At 61.5% G+C, this 12,211-nt stretch overlaps 1 protein-coding gene across 1 annotated transcript; it reads right to left on the bottom strand.

The window, feature by feature from the left end:
• Nucleotides 1-4,929: 4,929 nt before the first annotated feature.
• On the bottom strand, nt 4,930-10,989 carry WDR18 (WD repeat domain 18; the record flags this gene model as incomplete). Its single annotated transcript, XM_079703948.1, has 10 exons — nt 4,930-5,324; nt 5,556-5,624; nt 6,319-6,485; nt 6,710-6,834; nt 6,920-6,984; nt 7,072-7,215; nt 7,714-7,855; nt 8,136-8,269; nt 9,436-9,546; nt 10,747-10,989. 10 exons carry the CDS (start codon nt 10,987-10,989, stop codon nt 5,193-5,195), a joined length of 1,332 nt encoding a protein of 443 aa, XP_079560074.1. The 3' UTR covers nt 4,930-5,192.
• Between the last annotated feature and the right edge of the window lie 1,222 nt (nt 10,990-12,211).

Raw genomic sequence — 12,211 nt, 5'->3', positions numbered from 1 at the left:
GTTGCCGGAGGGCGCAGCGGGGCGGAGCTGCGGGTCGCACCACGGGAGGCGGGATCTCGGCCGCCCCCGCCGCTCCCTCCCCGCCCCCGCCGGGCCGGTGCCTCCCTCCCTCCCCGAGCCCGCCCACCTGCGCCCGCCCTCCCCCCTCCCGGTCCCCCAGTGCCAGGCACCCCACTAGGGAGGCGTGGGTCCCACTACGCAGGGCGGGAAATTGAAGCTCAGATGGCCACAGCAGGCGGGGGTTGGGGTGGGGTGTGGAATCGAACCACTGCTCCTCCTGGCTCTGTGCCCACTCTACAGATGAGGAAGCCGACGTTAGCAGCAGGGAGGGATTTTGCATCAAGACCGGTGCCCACACTCACCCCTGGATCCCTCCCTCATCCCCCCTCCAGGCTGGCAACGGTTCCCATTTCTCAGTCAGGGAAACTAAGGCCCACAAGGGGTCAGTGTGCGTCCATAGTCACCCAGCTGCACCCTCCTCCTCCAGGGAGCAGCGTCTACCCAGACCAACCCGTCCACGTGCCGTACCATCGTTGGCGTCCCAGGGAAACTGAAGCAGACTTGTCTGAAGGGGACCTGTGGGGAAGGTCTCCTGCCCTCCAGCTGTGGGCAAAGCAACTTGAGCCAGAGAATTCCTCTTCACCTTTCAAGACCCAGTGCCAAATGCCCCTGCCGGAAAAACTTTCCTAGCTTGTCACCCAGAAAGATGCAGAACACCCCCGTCATCCCTGCCTACATGAAATCCATCACACGCCATCGTCTTTTTGTCCCTTTATTTGCTTTATTCAGTGGCCAGCTCTGGGAGACAGGGGCGGGTCTGGCTCGTTAACTGCTGTCTCCAGTGCTTGCACACAGTAGGCACTCTATAATTGCTTGTTGCTTTGAGCAACTGCTCAGACAAGGACGCGTGGTTACATCACTCTCCGCTGCCCTGGAACCTTCCTTAGCTCCCTGCCGCCTACCAATCCCCCAGCCTCTTCCTACATTCTCTGGGCCTCCCCACGACAAATGCCATGGAGCCTTTCTTGTGGCCCTGGACTGTGGGAGGCTCTCAATAACCACAGGTCAAATAAGGGCCCAGGAGCACCCTGCATGGAATTCTCCCATCCCAGGGTGGGGGAGTGGAGAAAGCCAGTCTTCTCCCCAGACCCCGCAGGGCACAGGGCAGCAGCTGCGAATGGAACATTCCAGCTCTAAGGAACACGTCTACACTCAGTTGATTTTTTTCACGCACAAGAAACCATCTCCTTTTGGAGCCAGTGTTAAGAGACGCAGCGGACAAACTCTATTAGATGAAGAAAAATGCAAGAACCGACCAGCAGCATGAATGGAATTTTGAGATGACTAATGAGAACTGGGTGGCTGGCTTCCAGGTGACAAGGCCACCTCATCCAGCCACCTGGCCAGGCATCCCAGGACAGGGAGGGTCATACCAGGGAGCCCCCACCCCCACCCCCGCCACTGTTCTGGGTGAGGCGCCAGGTTAAGAAGTGTCCTCAGGGACCACCTGGGCCTCACCCCACCCTGGGGTAAGGTCCCTATGCCAGCATGAGTCCCCAGAAACGGACCCATCCTGGGGAGGGGATATCTCCTCACCTTAATGTGGCCCTCAGCAGTCAGTCAGTCAACAAACATTACTTGCTGCTGGTTCTGGTAGGTACGCGAGCACCCGAGAGCGCCTTGGGCCCCCCTGGGACTCACGGGGGAACCCCCAGAAGCCGCCCCATCTCGGGTCCTGCTGTTACACCTCACCTTCCCCCAAGGCCCACTACTTGCATGACCTGCGCTGGGTGCCCTGGCCTCTGCACCTCAGCTCCCAGCTTTTTTTTCCAAGTCTTTTTTTTTTTTTTTTTGATGTGGACCTTTTTTTTTTTTTTTTTTTTGCGGTAAGCGGGCCTCTCACTGCTGTGGCCTCTCCCATTGCGGAGCACGGGCTCCGGATGCGCAGGCCCAGCGGCCATGGCTCACGGGCCCAGCCACTCCGCGGCACGTGGGATCCTCCCGGACCGGGGCACGAACCCGTGATGTGGACCATTTTTAAAGTCTTTATTGAATTTGTTACAATATTGCTTCTATTTTTTGTTTTGTTTTTTTGGCCCCAAGGCACGTGGGATCTTAGCTCCCCGACCAGGGATCAAACCTGCACCCCCTGCATTGGAAGGCAGAGTCTCAACCACTGGACCACCAGGAAAATCCCTCAGCTCCCATCTTTACAAGCTCAATAGTAGTAGTTCTGACCTACCAGCTACCCTGCACATCAAACAAGCGGACACAGGCAAGGTTTTTTCCTTAATTGTGGTAAAATATACATAATATAAAGTTCACCATTTTAATCATTTTTAAGTGCACAGAGTGGTGGCATTAAGCACATTCACGTTGTGCAACCATCCCACCACCACCTTTAGAACTTTCTCATCTTCCCAAACTGAAGCTCTGTCCCCATGAAACCCTGACTCCCCACCCCCTATCATCTACTTCCTGTCTCTGTGGATGTGACTCCCCCAGGGACCCCCGTGAGTGGAATCACACAGTATCTGTTCTGTGTCTGGCTTCTCTCACTGAGCATCATGTCCTCAAGGTGCAACCCTGTGGCAGCAGGTGTCAGAACTTCCTTCCTTTTTAAGGCTGAGTCATATTCCCTTGTGTGAATGGACCACATTGTGTTTATCACCTGTCAATGGCCACTTGGGTTGTCTCCACCTTTTGGTTGCTGTGAATCACACGGCTGTGAACACGCGTGCAAATATCTCGAGTCTCTTGCTTTAATTTCTTTGGAGGATGCACTCAGGAGGGGGACTGCTGGAGCATATGGTTATTCTACATTTAATTTTTTGATGACTCTCCAGACTACTGGCCACAGCGGCTGTACCATTTCACCTTCCCACCAGCAGTGCACAAGGGCTCAGATTTCTCCACCGCCTCCTGACATGTTTTATTTCTTAAATAACAGCTGTCCTGGTGGGTGAGGCAGTATGTCACTGCGGTTCACATAAACTCAGCACACACGCAGGAGTCATCTGTGAATGCTGGGTGCTGCCTGCACCTGCGCCTCTGGCAGTGATGGCCCAGGATTCAGGATCAAATTGTGCTTCTACAGATTCTTACAGACAGGACAGTAACAGCGGCATTGCTGGCCGTGTGCCTGGCACCTGTCACACACCTGCTCAGCTGCACACCAGCTCCTGAAGGCTTCCCGCAAGCTGAGGAGGAGGTGTACGTTCCCTTTTACAGATGACACGGAGCCTCGGGGGCCAGGTGTGGCTTGCCTGGGCCATGTGGGCATTTCAGGGAAAGAGATAAACGGGCTCCAGCCTTCATGGCCCACCAGCGACCTTCTCTGCAACCAGTTCCCGCCAGCTGACCTCCTGTGAACTCCCTCGGCATGGCCCGCGGAAGGGGGACAAGAGAACTTGCAGGCCCGCAAGGACAGGTGGCAGGGACAGCGTGGGCAAAGACAGTTGCGTGTCAACTGCAGGATCTTCCCAGGCCCAGCCAGGCACCCCCCTTCAGGGCCGAGTCATTAAAGTGACAGCCCCAGGGGTGGGGACCCCACCCAGGGGTGCCTACCCTCACCCCAAGCCATGGGTGTGGCAGATGAGCCAGGAGGAACCCCAGGACCCAAGGCAGCAGCTGAGGGTCCAGGGCAATGAGAACAATACCCCTGCTCCCCAGGGAAAAACCCAGAGACCGGGAGGTGGCTGCCAGACATTGGCCGATCCCCAGCCCATCTCCTGGCCACCTGCCAGCTCCTGCCTGGGACTCCACCAGACAAAGAGCAACACCAGAACCTCAAAAACTGGCATCTCCTTCCAAGCCACTGAATCACGGGGCGAGTGCAGACACCTGGGGGCGTGGGGCAGCATCCCAGGCAGAGGGCAGCATGCCCCAGGCTCAGCACCAGGGCTGCCAGGGACTCTCACCAGGGCCAGGGCCTGGGGACGCGGGGCCCGGGTACGTGGGACCCGGGCAGGTGAGGTGGCCCTTGGCCCCAGGGGAATCTCAGCCAAATTCTGAGGCCCTCTCCTCATCTTCCGGACCCTCTGGAAACCAAGGGGGTGAGGACGGACTGGGCGCAGACTGCAGACAGGAAAACAGCCCTGGGTACTCTGGGGAGGAGGGCGCAGCTCCGATCCCCAGCTCTGCTCTGACAAGCTGCCTCGTGACCTGCCCCCACCCCCACCCTGCCTCACTTTTTGGGATCCACCAGGGGCCCAGGGGCTGCACCTACAATGTGGACCCTATCAGCCAGCAGGACTCTTCCCCTGGCAGCTCCCTGGGCAAGGCGGGCCATGAGGGTGGGTGCAGAGCCCCAGCAGGGATGCCCACTAGCTAAAGACATGAACCAGGCGCTGGCCCCCAGCCGAGGTCATTATAGCACCTGCTAAGTCATGTGGATTTTCTGGACCATTAAGCAGACTGTCATTTGGGGGCAGCTTTCTGGAAGGTTCCATGGGCAGTCTCAGGGCCCACCTCTCGGTTGGGCTCCAGGTGCCAGCTGGCGGTGTCCCTGTCTCCCCTGGGCAGTGGGGGTGGGGGTGGGGCCTGGCCTCCCTCCAGCCCCTGACACCAAGAAGGTTCTGGTCAACATGACCCTGGCCCAGAATTGGCTGCCACCCCAGAGCCAGCTGCCCTGACCCAGGTTGGGGGGACGGAACCAGTGTGACTGCACTGCTGTCCTTGAGTCACTCCTGCCCCTGGGGACCTTGTCCTGCAGCTCCCAGGATGCCCCTGCCCTGTCCCACGGGTGGCATGGCCTCTGGGTCATGGAAAGGCACTGGGGCAGCAGGTGAGTTAAGAGGTGAGAACCCAGGCTTCTCGACGCTAGATCTGAAACTCGGACCCTGTGATGGCTACGGCGAGGTCCCTGAGGTAGGGCCCGCCATCAGGGTCCTGAGCCTGGCGTGGGCACAAGGAGGCCGAGAGGCAGGATTTCAGCTCTTTTGTTAGACATGGCACAGCACCAACATGACATGGCAGGTCACGGAAGGGCAGCAGGTCAACACTGGACCACGACCCCTGGTGGGGGTGGCAAATCCAAATGATAGGACGCTGGCAGAGGATGGGCTCGGGCCTCGGGCTCTGCCAGCCAGTCGGGAGGGTCCTGGGGGGAGCCCAGGGGGCAGGTCCGGGTGCGGGTCCCGGCTGCGCGCACGCTCACTGGGCCTCACTTGGCCGGGGTCGGGTGCACACGCTCACTTGGCCGGCCGAGTGATGATGCGCGTGGAGAAGTCGAAGAGGTCGCGGTTGATCTTGCGCAGGTTCCGCACCTCGTCCTCCAGCTCTGCCACGCGGATCCGCAGCTGGTCCTGGCCACCCAGCACGCTCTGGGGGAGGGCGGCAGAATGCTCAGAGTGGGAGCGGGCCTCAGATATCCCACGGCAGGCAGCGGGGCGAGGCTGGCACTGAGGGCCACTGACCCCACGGTCCATGACAGAGGGTGGGGCAGGGGCACATCCCTTCCAACCCAGGCCCAGGCCCCCTGCCGCCCTTCCCTCCAGACAAGCCCCCATCTTGGGCCCCGCCCCTCCCCCATCTTGGGGCCTCTCCCCTCCCACCTTCTCCAACGTGCTGCACATCACCCCGCGCAGCTGTTCCACCCGCTCCAGGTAGCTGGGCTCTGACCCCTGGAACAGAAGGGGCCGCGTTAGCTGGCCATTCCCATCAAGCCTCGAGGGACGTGCAGACAAATGGTCGGCTAGTGCCTCCAGCCCTGGGAGGGCTCAGCTGCCCAGTGAGATGACGGACCCCACTGTCGCCCAGAGGCCATCCGTCTCCCGCTGGAGCCCGTCTGGGCACGCTGCCCTGGGCCAGCAGCCTGGAGCCTGGCACAGCCATCCATCAAGCCGCCGGGAGGGGCGTGGACAGTCCCGCAGGCTCGTGTGACTCTGAGGTGCAGAGACAGCAGACAGAGCCCGGCCTCAGTGGGCAAGGCTGGCCGCGCTGAGGACACGCAGGGAGGGGCCCCGGGGGCCTGGAGGGGCAGGCAGACCATCACGGAAGGGGGTCCCATGGGCAGTGGGGCTGTGAGCGCTCCTGCTGCCCAGCTGGAGAAGGTGGCTGCCCGTGCACAACCTCTGGGTCCTGATCGGCCCCTGGAACAACACCATGTGCGTGGCCTGCTCCCTCTCTGGAAGGTTCCAGGGCTTCCTGAGGTCAGGGACCAGCCATCAGGCTGGCCTCAACGACAAGGGCAGAGAAGCCTCTTCAGCAGAGGAGCATGTGGAAGGTCCCCACCAGGACCCGACCCAAGGGCACCCAGAGTCACACCGCAGAGACTGAGGCCCAAGGGTGGGGGTCCCTGCTGGGGCTGAGACGTACCTGCTGGTGGAGGCCCAGGCGCAGCGTGAGGCCCCCGTGGCGTGGCTCATCCCCATGCTCCGTGCCCAGCAGGTGCTTGTTGAAGTGGGGCAAGGGCAGGCTGGGCCTGAAGTCGGAGCTCAACATGCTGATGGGCGCCAGCATGATGCAGGCGTTGGTCACGGGGCCTGGGGCGGGCAGGCGGCGATCGGGACCCACCCTCAATGGGTCCAGGCTCCCACCCTCCGCTCCTCCAGCCACCCACCTGGCCCTGACACTCCCGTGCATTCCCGTCCCCACCCTCCATGAGGCAAACCCTGAGTCCTTGCTCCAGCCCCAGGCTGCCCACGGTGTGGACGAAAGGGCAAGGCCCCCCGGGCCCAGGGCCTCCAGGAGGGCTGCGTGCGCCCACCTTTGAGAGCCACCGTCCTGAGGCACTGCTGGCTCTGCACATCCCAGAGGCGCACCGTCTCGTCGTGGGAGCCCGAGAGTAGCACGCTGCCATCCGTGGACACTGACAGGCAGGTCACCTGGTTCCTGGGGACAGACAGGTCACCTGGCGCCCGGGGGAGGGCGGCACAATGACCCACCCCCCACCTCCTGGTCGACCCCGTCCCCGTACCTGTGCCCTCTGAACACCTTCCCGTGGTCCTGCTCCGGCTGGAAGCTCTTCTCTCTCTGCCCGGGCTGTGGAAGCCGGAGGGCTGGTGAGCACAGGGCACGGCTACATCTCAGCCCCAAGCCGCGCACCCCTGGCCCCCCATGCCCACTCACCCAGGTGCAGAGGTCGACCTGGAAGATGGAGCCGTCACTGCCACCGCAGAACATGTGATGCTCAGCCAGGTCCATGGTCACAGCCATGATGCTCACGTCGAAGAGCACAGACAGCAGCAGCTCGCCGGAGGAGACCTCCCATAGCTGGGGGCGGGGATGGGGGCATGGGTCTGAGAGCGGAGCGCAGCGGCCCGGCCGGGAGACTCTGGATGCCACAGGAACCTCAGACGGGAGCTGTCACCACAGGGGTCTTGGGGGTTGGGGGGCCTGGTTCTCACGCTGGGACCCCTCGCCACCACCGGCTTCAGTTACTGTCAGCCCCCAGGCCACCACCAGGTCAGCCCTGGACTGCCCCAACCAGGGACGAAGACCTGAGAACTCCCTCAAATCCCTTGAAGCTTGGCCAGGAGCTGCCAGGTGCAGTGGCCAAGTGGGAATTTCCAAGCCAACACAGACCTGGACCGCCCGCCACCCACCCCCGCCCCCAGACGTCCTTGAGGCCGAAGGCAGCAGGGGATTAAGAGCTGTCTGGAGCCACCAGCCAGCGGGAGGAGATGATGCTCTGGCTCCCATGGGCCAGGAACCCGCCAGCCACCGGGCTCAGCTCACAGATCCACTGCGGGGGTCAGGGCAGGGCCCTACCTTCACTGTCTGGTCCAGCGAGGCGGTGGCCACCCGGGCCAGGGGCCCACCAAAGCCACAGTGCAGGTCTGTGATGGGGAGGGTGTGGCGAGACCACACGTGCCGGGGGGCGGGGGTCCGGGAGGGGTCTGCCTGCAGCACGCTTGGGGAGGGGAGGAGCCGGACCTCAGCGTGGAGGGCGGCCCCCATCTTGATGCCTTTATACCCTGTCTCGGGGCAGCAACCAGGCCCCCTCACCCGAATAAAAGTCCTGGGTAGCTGCCCAGGGCCCCGTCCTCCTGGCACCAGCCTACCTGACCTGGAGCCCCTTCCCACCCCGGGGCCTGGCCTCTCTGCACAGCAGGTTCCGCGCCCTCGTGGTTAAGGCCTCGCCCGGCCAGAGGCTACAGCTGGATGGGGAGCCGCCAGGGCCAGGACTCTACCTGCAGAGGCTCCAAGCCAGCACCAGGCAGTCCTTGCCCCCCGAGACAAAGTGGCTGCTGTCCCCCGTGAACTGTAGGCATGACACGTCCTGGTAGTGGCGGCTCAGGATGACCAGAAGGTTCCCTGTGGAAACCTGGGGGGGCAAAGGGGCAAGGGTCACGGGGAGCCCTGGGGGAGGGCCCACGAGGGCCACCCCAGGCCCCCTGCACCAGAGCTTGACCTGCGGCTCTGAAGTGAACAGGGAGGCTGGTGGGCCGTGCCCCCTTGGGTCCTGCGAGCACCTGTTCCCACCCTGTCCCCAGTGAGATGACACAGCCCCAGGGAAGGTGTCAGCGAGAGGACAAGGCTGAGGAGGGCTGGTGAGGGAGGGTCTCTCCAGGATCGGCTGGACCCAGAGCCGATCCTTGCAGCCACAGCTGCAAGTCACCATCTTCCAAGCTGGCTGGCGGGGGGCACAGATGCTGCCGTAGGTTGAACTGTGTCCCCCAGACACATGTATCCACGCCCAACCTCTGGAATCTGTGACCTCCCTTGAACAGGACATAATCTCTGAAGACGTAATCAATTCAGATGAGGTGACGTGGGAGCAAGGTGGCCACTGTCTCTGTAAGAGGGACACCTGGACACAGACACACAGCCGCTCACCCCCCGCAAAAGGAAGGAGAGAGGCTACACGCAGAGGCGGATACAGGCGTCAGAAAGCCCCTAGCCTGTGCACCAGCCTTCAGTTGGCCCCGTGGGGCGCCCCCTCGTGGCCACAGCTCACGCTGGCCAGGAATTCTCCAAGAGGGTGGGGAGCCAGGAGCACACAGTGTCCCCCATCAAGGAGGCCAACCACCTGAGACGTCTGCTGACGGTGGACGGGCCGCTGACATCTGCCCACACACCCTGCACCAGCCTGGCAGCGAACAGAGGGAGGATTTCTACCACAGGGCGACCTGCCTCAGTTTCTCTCCCTGCGCCTGAGCAAGGCCTCTTAGTTTCAGAATCACATACTGAGGCTTAAGAGCTCCGGGGTGAGATTACCAGCTCCCTCTCATATCTTCGGGCCTCGGACAGTCCACAGAGAACAGTCGGTTCTCTTTGCTGATCTCTGGGGCAGCCAGGAAGGTCGTTTTGCCGGTGCCGAGGTCAGGAAAGGCCTTGTCCTGTTGTCTCAGATCCTGCACTGTCTACGCAGGAAGTGAGGTGAGCTTCCCCCACAAATGTAACCGACTGTAGGTGACAACCGGGTCAGTGATCTCAGCTGGCAGCCCGCGAGCTGAGCCTGCCACCTCGGTTCTGTGCACCTGTGCTCACCTCCCACAGGTATATGCTCTCTGCGATCCCTGCCAGGACGTAGAGGCCGGTGGGCGACGTGGTAAGACAGGTGACCGGTCCGGGGCACATGATCTTCTGCTGAAGCTGGTCCTAGAGAAAGAAGAAGCTTCTGAGTTTCATGCCCGATGAAGGAGCAGGGGGAAGCGAGGCGAGTGGGAGGGGCACCCAGACAGCTGGTAAGTCCAAGAGGACCAGAAAGAGGAGTGGGGACAGGGGTGGTTTGACCAAATCCATGGTTCAGGAAGGGGGGTATTTGCTCCAGCTGAAGCTTTGCAGGGGGGGCGGTGGAGGTGGAGGCCTGTGGATTCGCCTGAAAAGCAAGACAGCGCTGCAACTCCCCGTGCTCCCAGTGCAGGGATGGGCGGGGGGGCAGGTTTGGTCCCCAGGGAACTAGATGCCGCGTGCCCCAACTAAAGATCCTGCACGCGGCGACAAAGATCCCATCTGCCACAACTAAGACCTGGCGCAGCCAAATAAATGAATAAATAAATAAATATTAAAAAAAAAAAAAGGCAAGACAGTGCATCTCTGGACTGGTGGTCAGAGGAACCGTCTGGCCCCTAGGCTTTCGCCCCAGTCCTGCATCCCCTGACGTCTCGCCTGGGATCTTGAGCGTCAGTTTCTAAATGTCTAAAATGGAACAATTTCTCGAGTTTGTGTGTGTACCACACCAGGCAGAGCCGGAACACAGAGCTTGCCGAAAGAGATGTCAGCTGGCAAAAACAGGTGGCGAGCAGCTTCAGGGGGTGCATTTTGAAGTTTCTGTAGGAGAAACCATGGGCCCTAATGGCAAAAAATAAGTTGTCTTTTTAGGGGTGATAAATACACGAGTCTCCGGGCTACCCTTCAGCGGGCTCCCCCAGGCCTCGGACCTTCACCCTCCAAGCCCACGATGCCCACGGAACCCTTACGGCAAACTCCTTTCAATTACACTTCCCACCCCACGCCGGCTCCAGCGCAGGGCCCCCAAGGGACCCACACCAGCTCTCCTTGTGCGCGTGCGCACCGCTGGCTGCCCAGAAGCCCGCCCGCCACACCTCCAAGCCGCAGCCCACCCTCAGCTCAGCGCGTGCGCGCAGCGCCCTAACCGCTCCCACCGACGCCGGGCGCGCGGCTCCCTCCCCCCACCAAAGAGCCCCCAGACCCGCGCGTGCGCAGAGCATCCTAATAGGATTCCCCAGTTCCCACCGGGGTTCAGGACCCGTGCGGACCCCACCGCCCCCTCTTCCGACCCCAGGCCCGTGAGCCCCGCGCATCCCGCCAACGGCGCCCGGGCGCGCGCCGCCGAACCTTCCTCTGTAGCTCCCAGGCGCTGATGTAGTTCTTGCCCAGCTGCGCCGCAAGCAAGTACTCGCCATTGAGCAGCGCCAGGCCGCGAGGCCCGGCCTGGCCGCCGCGGTATGTGAGCAGAGTGGCGCCCGAGTGCAGCTCCCACACGACGCAGCTCCACAGCTGGGCCGCCGAGTCGGTACACACGGCCACCTCCATGGGCGCCGCCATCATACCTTCTCCACCGCCCAGGACATGCGTCATCACTAGCGAGACGCGGGCGACTGCGCCGTGCCGGCTAGAGCGGTGCCCACGTTGCCCGGCTCCCGGCGGCTGGCCGACCCGAGCGTGCGCACAGGACTCGGGGAGGGGGCCGCCCTGTGAATCAGGCGGGCTTTTCTTTCCCGCTCCGCGGAGAATTAAGGGGCGCACAGCCTGGTTAGAGATCTTGGAAGGAGATTTCTTCCAAAAATAAATGGAGAAACCTAGGCCGAGGGTCTCCTGAGAGCAGTTAGTAGCTTCAGAGCCTGGAGGTCTGGCTTGGCCATTTCCACTGGGCGCTTTTGGTCAAGCACTCAACCTCTCGAATGATGATGATGATTATTTTTAACGTGCAGATATTGAATACCGACCTCACAGGCCCGAATGAGACATTGCACGTAAAACAGATTACGCACCTAACATAACAGGTAGTTGGTGTTCAAAACGTAGTTAGACGCATATTCACGGATCCATCGTCCGCCTCCGCCGGACCTCTCTTCTTCGGGGGCCACAAAATCCACATTTTTATTTCGGCAACTTGGTACGGGTCGAACAAGTCGCGAGCTCTGTCTGGGGAGCACCCAACAATTTCGCGTCAGCGCTGCCGGCCGCAGGCCACGTCTACAAACAGGGCATTTAAAAATGTGGAATTAGTTGTTAACCTTTGAAAAGGGGGAATTTCGCTCAGGAGTCGCGGTCTCATGGCTGTCCTGGGCGGCGTACCCACAAGCAACATTGGGGAGACTGGGTGCGGGGTGCGTCCCCCAATCCCGCTCTGCTATCCGGGAGGGGATGGTGGAGAGGAGAGCGGAGGAGGGGCCTTCCTGGAGGAGGAACGGCGCCCGGAGCCTGGGGCTCCGCGGCGCCCGGAGCTTGGGGCTCCGCAGCCCCAGGCCCGGCCGCCAGGTGGCAGGCTCGAGCCACCGACCGGGATGCCGGTCGGAGTTGCTCCCAGCCCAGGGGCCACAGCAAGCAGCAGCAACCGGGAGGAGGGGCGTCAGGGGGGGACCTGCCTGATCTGGAGGAGGGGCTTCCCAGAGCAGGTGTCCTTAGAGCGGGAACTAACAACCTGAAGAGAAAGAGGGGCAGAGGTACGTGCAAAGGCCCTGAGGCAGATCATGGAGGGGGAAGCTGGATATGGGGACCTGGATTTTATTTTATCCCCGGCGGGGTGGTGGGGGGAGGTCATGTGAAACTGAAGAACTTTTGTAAATTGGGGACAGCT

This window comes from Hyperoodon ampullatus, assembly GCF_949752795.1.
Source record: "Hyperoodon ampullatus genome assembly, chromosome: 4".
NCBI classification, from domain to species: Eukaryota; Metazoa; Chordata; class Mammalia; order Artiodactyla; family Ziphiidae; genus Hyperoodon; species Hyperoodon ampullatus.
The sequence above is the reverse complement of the archived record's forward strand: the minus strand, read 5'-3'. Positions and strand labels throughout refer to the sequence as shown.